The sequence below is a fragment of the Prinia subflava genome, chromosome 1 (genome assembly GCF_021018805.1).
Source record: "Prinia subflava isolate CZ2003 ecotype Zambia chromosome 1, Cam_Psub_1.2, whole genome shotgun sequence".
Classification (NCBI taxonomy): Eukaryota; Metazoa; Chordata; class Aves; order Passeriformes; family Cisticolidae; genus Prinia; species Prinia subflava.
Window position 1 is genome coordinate 20,318,318 of NC_086247.1, and position 16,479 is coordinate 20,334,796.

The following is a 16,479-nucleotide window of genomic DNA, read 5'->3' on the forward strand; positions in this document are numbered from 1 at the left end:
TGGCCAGGTGGCATTCCCAGCCTTGAACATGCAGAAAGCTACTGCTGACTTAACTGGTTCGCAGTGTGACTATGATCATTTAGTTCTTTGGCTTTAAGATATCTATGTGCATGTGAAAAAGTCATCACTCACATTTAGTGTTCACCCTAAAATGAAGGCAGTAACTACATTAAAACTTAATGCCATCAGCCATCAACTATCTTCTAGATAAATCCATTGCATTTTTTCCATCTTTTTCACACACAGTGTAAACACTCAGAAAGCATTCAGGCATCAGCATTGTGCAAATGTCAGGTATTCATACTTTAGTATTGCAAGTGCTTGAAACAATTCTGACAGCCCAAAAATGCCAGCATTTCTTGGGAAATGCTAGCAGTTCACAAAAATGAAAATTGCAACATGAGGACAATACACAGACAAAATGTACAGAGACAGAAACACAACTATACGCACTGTTAGGGAATTGGTAAAAAAACTCTCAATCAAAATATTTCAGTCAGTCAATAAAGAATGGGCTGGTTATTTTTCTATTCAGTAGCTAGCATGCATCTGAACCAGCTAGCCTAAATCTCTCATCTCCCAGGAGAAAGGAGACTCAACATTGCTTCATTTCAATCAGCTGCTTAAAATGTTAGGCTCAGTTAAGCAAACAGCAATGCAGAGGGGCTCAGTGGACTCAGGAAAAGCTTAAAATGTAAAGTCCTGCCTCACAGTGTCCTGTTGCCTATGCTAATTGATAAAACCACTCCTTCATCTACCTCTTTGACTATCTTTTAACCTGTATTTTTCCTAAACAGAACAGGAATTGTGGCAGTCTAGGGAAGCAGACTGGTATTTTATTTTCTGATGTGTTCATTAGAAAATAAAATTGCCTTATTGCATTATTTCTTTGAATACAGCAAAGGACCAAGCCATTTGTTTCATGTGAGACAACTGCTGAAGAATGTACGCACTCACCACACAGCCAGAGGGATCTGGTCCTATCCTCCAGAAAAGAGGGCTGCTTGGTGCAGGACAAAGAGAAAGCCTTACAATAAACTGCTGGCTCTGATCATTCTGTTTCTGAGTCCTAAATATTACAGATTCGTTTTAAGATAAAACCCAGGTTTCAATCCTAGATTTCTTTTAACTGAAATCTGTTTTAAACTGCAGGAACATTTGAGGGAAAAAAAAAGCTGTAACTTGCAATATCATTTCTGTTTCTATGAAGAGATATATTTGTAGAACTGATTACAGTTAAAGAAAAGAGAGATTTTGGTCACTTCAGTGCTGAAACTACTGAAATATGTGCTTAATGTGGAAATTTTGGAAATTTTAGTCGATGAACAATGAGGTAAACTGCACTCTGAACTGTTTCCTGTATGCAATACATTGCACTTCTGCTTTGAGATTGGCAGGAATCTTCACTTAAAGATAATTCAGTGTTTAACTGTTTGCTGTGAATTCTACATTCCTAAACCGGAAAATACAGAATTAGAACTCTCTGGAAAGTGTAAATACATTCCCAAGGGGAAAAAAAAATTCAAATGTCCTGAATCAGGATATAAACCTGGAACGGGAGAAAGAGTGCTATTTCCACAAGAAGAATAATTTTGCCGAGCAATTTCTTTCTCAACATCTTACTGGCAGGATCTGCCATTGACAAAAACTCAACTCAGGTTTCCTGCTCAAACTCTTTCAGACACTCTCCCTCTCTCACCATCCCCCCTCCCCACCACATGCTGCAGAGACAGTGTAAAACCTCTTCCTTTAGTTAATGACAGACCTTTGGCCCTCATTAACTTAGAATACTTTTGCCTTTAAAGATTTCAGTGCTGCAAAAGAGAGGGTTTTTTTCCACAGGGAAATCATTTGGAGAGATCGTTCCAATTCATCTCTCCTGCAAATCATCTCTATTGATGCTCAACAGCCTTTCTGCTTTCTGATACTGTGACAGCTGGGAAAGCCTTTCATGTAATTCAAGTATGTGACATTTGTAGTAAATTTACTTTATCAGATGGTAAATTATTATACTGAGGTAAACTGTGGGTGATCAATTCTAGCAGGTCTGCTTTAGACCATAGGAAGGGTTTGTCAGGACTGTTGGTCACTAATTAAATGGATACTAATCAAAGCCTGAGAGGTTTTGTGGAAAGATTATCACACTTTGGGTTGCCTGGCCTTACAACTTTTGCAGTGTTTTGAGATAATCCCAGAGGCAAATGAAGTACGATAAAGAAGTTGCTGGAGAAGGAGGAAGCATCTGGAGAACCCTGTCCAACCCCTGCTCTCCCTGACAGGAGTCACAGGGGTGAGAGGCGGCTGCTCCCCCGTGAGACACGATGACCGGTCAGGAGGGTTCATGCAGTATCTGAACCACCTACTCTCAAACAAGACTGAAGTTTTTCCAGCAATTGAGTCTGATACATCTCACAGAATAGCAAGATGAAGGGTCATAATAGTAAAAAAATTCCCATCTCTCAATTACCTTTGACACCTTTACTTAAGTTCTGCTATCTATGGACACATCCTTTTTTTATGGCAGTGGTTATTTATTAAAAAATAATTAATTTTAAAAATTCTTCCAGAGGTGGTAGAGTAGATTGCTTAGCATGATCTGATGGGCCAAATAAGTATCAGTGCCATTTTTTTAACTAATGTGAAATTAAACTGGTACTACACTATCAAATGACAGCAAAGGTGAAAAAGTATGGAGTGGAAGAATTAACAGCTACTGTTGGGCTGAAAAATATGGTCATTACAAAAAGTTGTATTTATCACCTGAGTCTGATTTTTTCCAGTAATTTCAATGCTCTCTTGTGGTGCAATAAATACTGGTTTAGGCCAATACTGTAATCTCTGATTGGCTTCTATGCTGAGCAAACACCAAGTCTATGATGTACTGGGTTTGCATGGCCTGTTTTTGGTAGCAGGGGGGCCACAGGGATGGCTTCTGTGAGAAGCTCCTGGAAGCTTCCTCCATGTCCAGCAGAGCCAATCCCTGATGTCTCTGAAGATGGACATGCTGCTGGCCAAGGCTGGGCCAAATAGAAATGATGATAACACCTCTGTGATAACAGATTTAAGAAGAAAATCCAAACAAAGGTCGCGTAGTAGTAACTATCCTGTTAGAGAAGAGCAGAGTGAGAATATGTGAGAGGAATAACTCTGCAGACATCAAGGTCAGCAGAGAAGGAGGGGAAGGTGTAACAATCCATTTCCACACCTGAGCAAGTGTTTCCATATAAGGGAAAGGGTTTCAGTTTGCCTTGGAACATGTAAGGAAGTTAAACTAGAATTTTCTATAGCCTTCTCACTGTAACTGGCTCAGTACCAGCACAGAGGCACTGATTGAGCTTTGGAAATGTACCTCAAAGCCTGTTGCCAATCTCTTTGACCAAGGTGCCAAATAGCCCACCTAAACAATCAAGTACCAAAGGGACAGAAGAGAGGCGCTGAAGGCTTTTTTGGACTACCTTAGCCAGTGTAAGAGTGTTTTCTACACTGTATTCAACTTGTACTTTTTTGTTCTATTAATGTTTATTATTTTTGTCACTATTAAAATCTTTTATTTACAAAGCCTGTCCAGAGAAGTTGTCTCACTATTATTAAGCCATTTCTCCGCAAGGACTGGACTCTCGGGGGTGTTGGGAACCCCAATAGGCAGGAGGTGCTCCAGGCACTGGAGCTGGGATTCCCCTGCAGCCCTTGGTGCAGTCCATGGTGAGGCAGCTGTGCCCCTGCAGCCCATTGAGGTCCAGAGGGATGCAGAGATCCCCCTGCAGCTGGGGAGGAGACCCACGCTGGAGCTGTGGATGCCTGGAGGAGGCTGTGGCCCTGTGCAAGAGCCAGTGGAGAGAGGATGCCCCTGCTCCCAGCTGGAGCAGCCTGCCTTGGAGGACTGCACCCCATGGAGGAGTGACCCACACTGCAGCAGTTTTGGGAGGACTGTTGCCCTTGGGATGGACTCGTGTTGCAGCAGTTCACACAGATATGTTGCTCTCACACTGGAGAGTTTCATGGAGAACTGTCTCCTGTGGGAGGGACCTCATGGTGCAGCAAGGTAAGGACTCCTCTTCTTTGAGCAGCAGGAGAAGCCTTGGGAGTTGAACTGACCATAACCCCCATTCCCTGCCTCCTTGAGCCCCTGGGGGAGGAGGTAGAGCTGGGAGGGAGGGATGGGTGGGGAGAAGGTGTTTTTAAAGGCTTACTTTACTTCTCATTCTCCTGCTCTGATTTTGTTAGTGTAGTAAATTCTCTTCGTATTGGTAAGTTGAGCCTGTTTTGCCAGTGACAGTATTTAATGAGTGATCTCTCTCCACGCCCTTGTCTCAACCCACGAACCCTTCATTAAATTTTTCTCTCCTCTGTCCAGCTGTGGAGGGGAGTGAGTGCTTTGGTAGGTGCCTGACATCTGGCCCAGGTCAACCCACAACGTGTTGAACAGGAAATGGTGAAGGTACTGCTGTCACATATTCTCACTCGTCTCTCCAGCTGCTCTTCTGCACGTTCTTCACCCCCATACTTCTTAAATATGTTATCCCAAAGGTGCCACCACTATTGCTGATGGGCTAAGCCTTGGCCAGTGGTGAGTCCACCTTGGAGCTGCCTGGCTCCACGAGATGTGGGGAAAGCTTCTAGCAGCTTCTCACAGAAACCAACCCTGCACCTTGCTGCCCGCTACAAAACACTGCCAAGCAAACACAACACACTGTTATACCCAAGGTTCAGACTAAGATGGAAAGGGAATTGCTGCAATACATCTACAGTCCGTAAGAGCTGCATTTATTCACTTTTACTGAAACTCTGAACTGTAATAAGGCTATCTCCTGAAAATATCACATCAGGATCACTGTTACAGCTGTTTATTTATTAAACATACCAGATTTTGAAACAACCCATTAATAAAAGAACATAAGGGAATAAGAGCACAAAGAGATCCTGATGTACCCATGTAATGCCTCTTTACCTCTTGACCTAAACCAGATGGTTTATTACATATTTTTTCTGCAGTCCAATTCACGGAAAACACTCTGCTGCACCGGGTTCTTAACTTACAACCTGACACTTGCTTATTTATTTGCGTTAAGCTCTCAACTTTGCGCGCCCCTGGTAAAGGGGGGAGCGGCTGCGGCAGCGCGGTCCGAGCCGGCAGCAGCCGCTGTTGTCACGGCAACACTGCGGATCGTGTTGTCACTGCTGCTGGCACGGCCCAGCTCCGGCCCTGTGCGCAAACCGTGCAGGGCTGGCTGTCCAAAACTTCCCTGGGGAAGGTCACCTCTGAACGCCGCGTTCTGCACACTGAGTCTTGACCAAACCTAGCTACAAGTGATGAGCGCGGTCCATGAAACGTCCCGGAGCTGTCAGCGACCAGAAAACAGTGAGCCAGGCACTGAGCCCCAGAGCAGAGCAAGAATCATTCATACACACACAAGCATATCAGGGCAATTATGCAAGATAAACTGTTAGCCAGCCAGATTGCTAGACAGTGACAAAATTTCTCCTGTATTCCTCTGATTTTCTCTATTTATTTTACAAGGATTCGATTGCCCTCCCATTTCATAGATATTTTGCAAATGTCTTCACTGATCCTAAACTGCAGGTTTCATTCCTGGCAGACCACTTACTGCAGTTATGTTTGCTGATGCCATGAGCAGGTTTTCCTTCTGAGCACATCGTGTGAGTCTGTGTGAAACACAGATAATGTTTTCTTTATGCTTCAGGGGAAAAAATGACTTCACTAAGGAAAAAGTGTAAAGTTTGAAGAATAAAAATCAAATTTTTTTTAGCTGACATTGTGGATCACATAATGATAAAAAAATCAATAAATATTGTACTAGCTGAGGACCTGAACACAATGAACAAGTCACTATTCAACTTTTCCATTCTGATACCAGAGAGTTATTTTTTACTTGGCTGCTACATCATTTTAAAATTAATTACTTTTATTTCAGTAACAATCCCTATTAAAGACTGGGGTCTTACTGTGCTGGTTGCTGTGGGAAAACAGTAGAGATCCTGTCCGAAGGCACTTGCAGCCCACAGGGTAAATTGACTGTAGTCTCTCTGACCACAAGACAACAAGCCATATCCACTCTGAGGCATTTTCAGGTACAATAAAGAAAAGAATAATTGAATACAGCAGCTAACTTAGCCAGTGAAAATAGAAATATAAATAAAATGGCTTTAAACCTGCTTTAAAACAAACAAAATTAATTTTTGTTAGAGCTGACATTGAGTGTGTTTATAGAGTACTTTTACAGTCCTGGTTTCCAGTAGTAAATTTTACATCTTAAAGTTCTAGGATATACATATACATATACATATACATATACATATACATATACATATACATATACATATACATATACATATACATATACATATACATATGTATTCTGAAATGTACATATACATGTACATTTCAGAAGTTATCCCAATATAACATAACAGGTTGTGCAGACATGTTCCAAAATACTTGTCAAGTTTTGTGTTCTTTTTTGTGAATTCAACATCTCCCCCATGGTTTACATGTAACCCATGGTGACTGCCCTTGGGACTCATCTGTACCCATAGATTATTACTTCCTCCAAAAGTCATTACTTTGCTAACACTTCCACTTAGCTGAATCAGACCCTCTAAAGAGAAAGCAATTTGTGCAAAGAATTGCAAGGGTCAAGGAATAGTTACTAAGCAGACATGTGGTCTATTATTTCCCCCAGCTATAGCCTACGCAGTAACTCAGTCCTGTGAAAAGTTCTTTGCTCACATAGCAATGGATGTTCTTCCAAGAAATTGCTTTATTGTAAGGGCTCACTGTGACTCTTTCCTTTTTTTCTCCCTCACAGAAGCCACTCACCCAACGAACAGTACGTACGCTTATCTTCCAGAAAATGCCTTTCCATTCCAGCACCTGCAGTGCTTCATGAAGTTATTTATTACTTCTCTATCCCTCTTCAGCCATATCTGGTTGCCCTGTTCCTCATTGCCAAAGCCTCAGCAGTACACTGCAACACCATTAAGTTACATAATATACATTACTGTATAAGTTGCAACCACCTATATTTGTGTCTGCTGGTGACTTCTTATGACCTAAGTCACTTCTCGTGAACCTAAGATCATCTCTCTTATTTTAGGTATGTTATAGCAACTAATACTGTCCTATATGTCTTCCTGTAAAAAATAGGGAGATTACAATACACTTTATAAAACTGGATGTGAAAAATCAAGTAGGAAAATTAACAGATAGTCTAAGAAGGGATCAATTGAAATTGGAAAAATAGAAAGGCAAATGAGAAAATTAAAAAAACTCAATACTTCCCTTTTAATTTAATAATATTTAAGCTTTCAAAATGCTTTGGTAAAGGTACAAACATTTGGCTACAGAAATACATAGAGTTCCAATGAGAGCAAGCACAGGAAACTAAATGTACCGGCTGAGAAAAAGAGAAGCATATGATGAATTTTGTGGGGGTATGATATTACTAAGACTGATAATAATAACCCCTTCCTCATTGACACACTCTCTGATTTTGTATACATGACTTTCTTTCATCCCTGAGTGATTAACTCCTCTTTACATGTTGATGTCCAGTTCTGGTTTTTTCTACAGCTGAGACATGTTACAACCACTTGTTACTGCTTTTGTCTTTTCCCAAAATATTTCTTTCATCCTATCTCTACGCCTCTCTCTTCACAGAATTTCATAAAATTATTCCAAATGAAAAATGACAAAGAAGAACTTCATCCTCTTTCCCCATCGTCATTTGGCTGGTGTTCCCTTCCCTGGCTGCCTCCTCCCTTTCTGTGTCCCTGCTACAGCACCTTCCTACCTTAACTTGTGCCAGTGTCATCTCCCATTTCCCCATCTCTCCCAGCCTGCTCTTGTCCCCTCCTTTACTCTTCCTTTTCTGTGTCTCGCTCTTAGGTAGTTTTCAGTTCTCACAATAAAGGCATGTTTTCCCCTTCATGTCTGAAACCCACACTTGACCTCATTTGCCCCTCCAATTGCTCCTTCCTCTCCCTTTCATCTGTAAATTCACTTGAAGTGCTGTTTCTAGTCCCTGGAGTACCTCTCCTTATCCCTGTTCCTTCCCTGCCTCAAACCTTATTCGACAACAGCTCTCCATGAAGTACTTTATGACTTGAGGCCCTAACTGGGAGCAGTGTGCATTCCTCAGGTTCCTTAAACTGCTGCCACCACAGCTCTGTTGAAGAGTTAATCTTGCCCTGACTGAAGTCCCACTCATTGTTTTTGCTCCTACTCTCTCATTTCCTCATTGCCTTCCTTCTAATTTCTTCTGCAAGGTTTTCTTGTAAACTCTTCATGCCCTCATCAGTCTCCATTGGTCTCAAGTGTTGTTCTTTTCTCCCTATCTGTGGTATTCTCATCTCTAAACACAAAGTCAATTATCACATGTTTTTAGGAAGAATACTTACTGATCTAGCACTTTATTACCACCTATTCAGAGTCTTGGACTGTCTAGCTTCTGTTTATGATGTTTAGGTACCAACTCAAGGTAAACATGGCTAAGATAATGTTAAGTGTGGGTTAAAAGGTAATGCTCTGTTTAGCTTTCGCTGCTGGAGACACCACTGTTACCTGTCATTTGAACTTACTGGTCATCATCACCTTGAAAGTCTTTAAATTCCTTATCTAATCTTCTGTAATATTATATTTCATAGACCCATTCACATTCAAATTCTCATAATTTCCCATGTGACTACTACAGAGTCTTTCTTTAGTCTCTAGGAGTACAACATAGACCCTTTGTGACTTCTCCCTCCCTATCATACTTTGGTCAGCAGAGAATTGTGGTCTCCCTATTCCAGCTGGCCTGTGAGTCCCACCTGTGTGAATTTTCACTCCTGCACTTTCATAATTTCTTCCTTGTGCTTTGTTACTTTCTACAAAAGTCTGTAAAGCTAGTTCTTTTCATCTGAACCTATCTATAGGCATTTACGGCTTTATATGGAAATTATAATCTATTCTGGGCAGCAGTCATTTGTACAATATCTAGCATAATGAATTTCTCAACCTAGGCAGAGATTTCTAGATACTGCTGCAATACACAATGATTCTTAAATCATTTTAAACTTCACATCAGATCAGAGCTCCTCAATTCCTTTCCCATATCTGTCGTTTCTGTAGCTTCACTTCAGGTGCACAACTAGGGATGTAGCATACTGACAACAACTGGGAAATTCAAACTTGCATGTCTGCTCTTGTGCCACCCACCCTCCGGTTAGCTTTCTGTATATCAGAAGGCATCAGAGGTAGAGTGGAAGAAAGCTGCCTCCTCCCTAATTTCAGTTTCTTTCCTAAATTATTTGTCCTGCAAAAGAAAAAGCCATGTACTTCACAGCAAGAGCCTCAGGGACCGAGATCTCTTCCCTTCTGATAACATTGTTCCACAGCTGACGGCGGCTATACGCTCTCGCTCGTCAGCGGGCACCGCCGTGAGCGGGTCCTCAGAGCCCGAACCAGCTCGGCGGGGCCGCTGCTGGCGCTGCGCGGTCCCGGGGCCGCTCCCGGGCCCGGCCGGGCGGGGCAGGAGCTCCGAGCGCCCCGAGCCGCCGCGGCCTCGGCGCACACCGGGGCGCCTGCGCCTCCCGGGGAGACGGGATCGGCTCCGCTCACAGCAGGAAAACGGGTGGATGGGCGCGCAGCCCCGGGCAAACATAGCGGGGGTGTAGGTGCACACAGAGTGTGTACGTGTATATACAGTGTGTGTGCGTGTATATACAGCGTGTGTAGGTGCACACAGAGTGTGTGCGTGTATATACAGCGTGTGTAGGTGCACATACAGTGTGTGCGTGCATATACAGCGTGTGTAGGTGCACACACAGGGTGTGTAGGTGCACACACAGCGTGTGTAGGTGTACACACAGCGTGTGTAGGTGCATACACAGAGTGTGTAGGTGCACACACGGTGTGTGTAGGTGCACACACGGTATGTGTAGGTGCACACACAGCGCGTGTAGGTGCACACACAGCGTGTGTAGGTGCACACACAGCGCGTGTAGGTGCACACACAGCGTGTGTAGGTGCATACACAGAGTGTGTAAGTGCACACACGCTGTGTGTGTCGCAGCCGTTCCCCTCCCCGCTGTGCCCGCTCGCTTCTCCGCACTCACCGGGGCGCGGCCCGCCCTGCTCCCGGCCGGGGCCCTCGGCGCTGCCGCCCTCCTGCGGGCTCTCGGAGTCCGTGTTGGTCAGCCAGGTGGACTCGGTCTCCCGCGTCCAGCTCTCGTAGTAGCGGGGCTCGATAGCGTCGGCCCGGCTGCCCCCGCAGCCCATGGCGACGCCCGCTCAGAGCCGCCGCTGCCGCCCGGGTAGCATCGCCCCGCCGGGCACGGCCGCCCTGCCGGGCCCGCTCACGCCCTCAGCCGCGCACCCGCTCGTCCAGCTCTCCCCGGCTCCGCTCGGCCTTCTACTTCTCCCCGGCTTTATTATCTTCGCTGTCCCCCCCCGCCCCCCACCCCGACTCCTGGCTGTCCCCTCCCCTTCTCCCACAGCCCTCTTCCCTCCTCTCCCGCTTCTCTCCGCTCTCCCATCCCACCGCCCCCCCGATCTTTCCCCACCCGCGGGTGTCTCCCGAAGCGGCTCTGCTGCCCCGCCGAGCCCTGCGGCTGCCCGCGGCCGGGCGGACACTCCGCGGCGGGCAGCAGCTCTCTCCTCCCGGCTTAGGATGACGGACAGGATTTCCCCGTACATGCCGGCGTGCCACGGCTAGCACGGCAGCCCCCCGCCTGGTCTTGCACCCAGCTCGTGTGCCCTGGTTGGGTCTTGTGCTCAGTTTCACTGAGCCATCTGTCCCTCCCCTGCTTTAGCCGGGAGAGCCTTGCTCCCACTTTGGCGTTGCAGTTTGCTGCTGTATAACTGGGAACTGAAGGTGCAACACTGAGTGCTCAACTCTGGAGATACTTCCACTCTTTCTCTTGAATTTGGGAAACAACCAAGACCATGAGATCCTGCAAAACAGACTATAATTTAAGTTTATGCTTTGGTAATCTAAATTCTGCACTGATTCTGCACACAGATTCTGCATCGAGTCGTATCGATGGTGGTTGCAGCTTGTATTGCAAGAGCTGCTTCACAAGGTCCCTGCAGGGCTGGAACCAGCCCCGTGAACACTAGGCACTGTGGGATCATATCCTGAGGGAAACACTTTATCCCAGGTAAGTGTTTCCCTCCTGTACTAATTTTCCAGTAGAGCAGCAAGAATGCCTCTTTCCCCTCTGAGAACTTACAGAGCAATACAGAAGTCACGTTCCACACTTCATGCCATTACACAGTACGGCCGTCGGCTAAAAAGGATTCATCCACCGAAAATCCAAAATCAAGCTGTCCAGTGTTATGGGAGCTGCAAGTAGGAGCACAAGGTCTCTGGAGTAAAAGCTCTTGTCCCTAAGCTGGCTTAAGACCTTCATGAGGATCCCACAGGCCTTAGCTTTGCATCCCAGATTGGTAAGTCCCGGTTCTTGTGCTGAAGGGATTCAGACCAGAGACTGAGGTCCAAGCCCCCAAATCACCCATTGTGCTTCCTGAAACAGATGACCACTGAGGTGTTTCTAAGCAGCTTCCAGCCAAATACTGACTCACAGCAATCTTAATTTCTGGCTGAGGTCTGCTGAGATCCCTTATCCCTGTGGGTGCTGCCGACAGCTCTTGTCCCTGTACTTGTGCTACCAAAGTCCCAGGGGGAGAAGGGCAGTGATCTGAGCTACTTTTTCATCACTGTGGTAATGTTTGGTAAAGTATAACTTTACTTTTATAAGAAGAGAATTTCAAAAGGGATTATATTACAATTAAACTGCTCCCCAGCAGGTAGTCCCCAGGGCAATGGGATATAATGGCGTCTGCAGCCAATAAAGAAGCCTAACACACATCCCCCCTCCTAGGAGCTGTGTGTGCCCTAGGTGAGCATAGGGCATGGCCCAGGAAACACTGCCAGACATCTCTGAGTCTTCAGATGAAAACTTGAACAGCACATCAGTGTCTCATACCATAATTGTGCAAAACTTCCTAGACCAAGAGCTCTAAATGAAGAACACACTGGAGCAGAACCTTGGGGGAGCCTTTGTATTTTGTTTCATTTTAACTTAAAAGTTTCAGGAGCTCTATCAGGCTCCTGCCTGCTGGCATGTGTGCTTTCACATTACTTTGATTTCAGTTCTAGCTGTACTAGCAGGAACTTTGCCTTCTGACACTTATTTTTGCTAGCACAGTTTTCAAACACTTGAAAAACCAACAGCAAGAGAGTGACAAAAGGCTTCTCTTTTTTTTTCCTGTTATTACTACCACCACTAGACAGGAACCAGACCATAAATGTGAAGCGGGGTTTTAAAGCAGTATGTTGAACCATGTTCATTTTGCTTGCACTAGTATTTCACATCACCTTTCAAATTTTCACTTTTGGTGGAACACTGAGAAAATTACTGCAGAAAAATAATAATGTAACTATTACAGATTTCATATTTAAGCTTCTGGTGTCATTTTGATTTTGAATTAAAAACACTTTCAAATAAGATTTTTTTCTATGACTAAAATAAAATGTTTGTTAGCTCTAGCAAGTAAATGATTTGTTTTTGTCAGCTCCTAGTGGAACTGAGAACTACTTCTTGAAACTGAATTTTTTTTTCCACAGCTAAAGGAAGTTCTATTCTTTGGTGTGTTTAAAATAAATTTAAGTGACTAGAAGTAAAAAAAAGAGGTTTGTGCTGTTTTGTTAAAAGAGCCAAATGCAATTGTGGGTTACCCTGTTATCATAATTAATTCTGAATTATTGAAAATTACTCCTCACTGCCAAGTGTGTAGGGCACAATGTTGGTGGATCTGCACCGTTCTGGTTCCCTCTGAGCTGAAGAGCAAACTGAGGCACAGAGGTGTGCAGCCACTGTGTAGAGGCGTGTGCTGTAGCTACAGAATCCCACAGCCTGTGGCAGGGAAGTGCATGTTGGCTGGCATGAAACAGATGATGACAGCTTTAATACAGCGAGGTAACAGTACAAGGGATGAATTCAATACCATTGGTTTTGCACTGAGACTTGTATTGGGAAAGAAAATGGACAGAAAAGGAAATCTGCCTCCAGAAACAGAAAATACCCATGATCAGATGAATCTTTGGCCTGACTTCACCTCTTCCAGGAGTGTAATCAGATGGGAGATACTCAGCCTGTGAAGCTGGCTGGAGAGCAATTGATGCAGGACAGGAAGAGGTTGATGGCAATGTACAAGCGAAGAATTAAAATCTGCAGAGCTCTTGAGGGGAAAAACTTTACAATTTATTTTTCTTCCTCTACTTCAGCACCTGAGGTGTTGTAACCAAGCAGGAGAAGGATTAAAAATGCAATTTTTTGGATCAAGTTTAATTTGTCATGCTGCTACCCTGACACCAGGAGATGATTAAGATGATTAAAACCTGACCTCTCTTCATTAATTGCTAAAAAAGGGTGGTCTCCCACAGATCCTATTAGTGGAGCTTGGACTGTGTTTTAGCTGCTCTGGTTTTGTGCTGCCTGGTGCACACTACAGTGATGCTTTTCCTCCTCATGCTGTCAGTGATGTCTGCTGTGTGCATGCTGGTTTCAAAATATGCTACTTGAAATAATGGGAGTAGGAAGTAAAAAGACAGGATGGGGAGGGGATGAAAAAGGGATGAACTTGTTTTATTAGATGGTGTTAAATGTGGTTTCAGGCTTCAGCTTTTCTCACAAACCTGTTCTCTTCACCCCAGAAAGTAGACAGCAGATGAAGTTTACTGACCTACTCAGGATCCCTGTGGTTCGAGAACATTATTAGAGGGGAGAAAAGAATTTGACTTTAAAACTTTTACTTTCTAGTAATGTATTCTGTGTATCTGAGGAGAAATAGAATTATTTAGCTGTGTTATACCCATTTGACATCACCACTCCAAGCTTGCAATATACCTGGAATCAAGACTGGCTCTGCAGCTTTCACTCTGTTTATATGAGTAAATGATGGAGCATTCCTCATTTACTGTTGTGAACACTTGAAAAATATAATTTGCTTGCCTTGATTTCTCAAATAATTCTCTTTAAAAGCTTTTAAATTTATACCATATAATTTCCACAGTGCTCTGCATTAACATTAATTTATGCATTTCTTTCAACAAGGAAATAGTAGCTTTCATTTATCTGATATGGCCATTCAAACCAAGAAAGTTTTCAGTTAAGTATTCACAGCTTCCTGGACATGTGTGGGTGATATTCAATATCAGCTACATGCGAAGGCTTGGTAAGATGTCTCCAAACAGCTCATAAATAGAGAGAAGTAAATTAACTCACTCTTCCACTGCAACTTTTTTGTGTTTGAAAATGATTCTGAAACAGAACCTCAAATTCCAATTTCACAGAGTCAGAGAGCAAGGCCTTGAATTCCCCCATCTGAATCTTTCAATTCCGTTTCAAAATAATAATTTACTAGATTCTTAATTGTGAATAACTGTAGCCTGGCAGCACAGAAGTTTCCTGTGATGGAGTACAATCAAGGAAATTTTGTGCTCATTTCTTTTCAGCTTTCTTAGCCTTTGAACCACAGCTGGACTTTAATGCTGACCTGAAGTTGTCAAGGCCCAGTCTCCTTCCCTTGTGAATATGAAGGTTTCCCAGTGAACAAACTGTAAGCCTTGCACAAGTGGGAAATTTAGGATCAGTATGATCATATTCACTTTCCCAGAAAATAGTGAAAAACCAATATATAGCAGACATCGAAGTGTCCTCACTGCAGGCATCTTACTGATACCTTATGACTGAAAATTGGGGCAGATGTGCATGTTTGTACAATCTACATCGTGCTTTTTCTGTGTGCTGTGTGAACAGAAATCTTCAAAACTGGAAAAACAAAACCTTAGGTTTGCCTAACTTCCGACACGTTGGAAGTTCAAACATTCCAAAGTTGCATGAGGATATTTGCTTTATTGGTGAATTGAGCAGCAGTGTCCTTTGCTGCTCTTGGAATGCAGTTACCCCATTTGCAGTCAAGGATAGAAAGTAGATTGCAAGCAGTGCACAGAAGCAGAGACTGGGATGGTGGATCCTGGGTTTTCAGGAAAGTGGGATGCTTGCTGATGGCTAGGTGTATGTGTCCTCATGGAAAATATCTCCTGCTTTCCTGTGAGTTCAAATAGCTCAAAGGGACCAAAAGAAAAGGAGGTATGAAGAAGGTCACAATAAAGAAGCTTTGGCTGTATTACTGGGTCACACTGAGAGCTGCTGGTTGCTCTGAACAGCCATTCCCTTCACCAGACTGTTTGGAGGGTGCAACAACCACCCATGGAAACACATCCTACAAAGTACTGCTAGGCTGTGACAGCCTGGCTGAGACCTCTTAAAGAAGGCATAAGGTCTTCCTCTAGTCCTTTTGGGTGTCCCAGGCTTGTTCAAATGAACTGGCAGCTGGTGAAATAGAATTATTTTCTGGGAAAAAAAATTGTCAGCTGTGCACCAGGCCTCACTTGAGAGTTTTTAAGTATCTATTGATTAAGGCGCCTGAATAAAGAACATCAAGTGTAATATCCAGCAAGGATATCAAGTGTAAGTAAGAAAGGATGATGCAGAGAGAAGCTCAGAACACCTGGGTGGTTCTCCCCAGCAGAAAGCCAAAGAGTTTGTCCCCACAAGGGTGCACATCAGTCACTGCCGCCCTTCAGAAGTTGACATTGGCACCAACCGTAAAGCCCCTGGAAAACTCAGCCTGCAAACAGAGCTGTACACAGAGCAGTGATGGATTTATTCTCATTTACCCAAGTCTCCGCAGAGCTCCTCCACATAAAATCTGTTTAGCTTGTACTCTGCTCCAAGACTACACTTTGTTCCTAATTAAGAAGGTAAATCATAAAACCTAGTTATGAAACCAGTATTTTATGTAACTAAGTATCATACCGGGTAAACATTTATCACTTCAGTTGTTCCTGGCAGAGTCAGCCTGAAATTTTATGTCCCTAATACCCAAGTCTTAATTAAAATATCTTTGACTTTTTCCTTTGGATGTATTCTTCTCTCTGTGGGTATTACAAAATTGAGCAGCTACTGCCACATTTTAATTGTTTATAGAAAATTAATTTGTTTTGATATAGACTAGATACTCTATCAGTCTAAAGCAAGAGGGCAGGAAAATCTAAATGCAATTTAAAAGGAAGTAGTCAGACACTCCATTAGTTATGTTCTACATTAGGAAAGCTCTGTAAGTTGAGGAATTTCTAATTCTACATATCCAGGGTTTACTCAGTCAACTATAAACAAATGCAATATTTTGCTGTCTTGTTTTCCTAGGCTTTTTTTCCTGTTATCTACAGTGCCAAGAGGACTGGAAAAAGGAGATGGAAACCAGCAAGACTTAATTACATTTGTGCTATCAGTGTGTAAGAACACTATTAAGAGCAATCGTGCTAAATTTTAAAGCATATTTTGTCATCTAAAAAATAAAATGTTCAAAAAAAGGAGAAAAAAATTTCCATTCAATAAGTACTTGTGAAT

At 43.4% G+C, this 16,479-nt stretch overlaps 1 protein-coding gene across 3 annotated transcripts in view; it reads right to left on the minus strand.

The window, feature by feature from the left end:
• Positions 1-10,445, minus strand: part of BAALC (BAALC binder of MAP3K1 and KLF4) — a 36,292-nt gene extending 25,847 nt beyond the window's left edge. For 2 of the 3 annotated variants that reach the window (XR_010079256.1, XM_063389850.1), the window contains exon 1: positions 10,117-10,443. Coding sequence is in view for 2 of the 3 variants with exons in the window: in XM_063389850.1 (XP_063245920.1) it covers positions 10,117-10,279 (163 nt within the window). In the remaining variant the exon portion in view is untranslated. Of the gene's footprint in view, positions 1-10,116 lie in introns of all 3 variants that reach the window. The other variant, XM_063389838.1, reaches the window with a different exon arrangement.
• Positions 10,446-16,479: the final 6,034 nt, after the last annotated feature.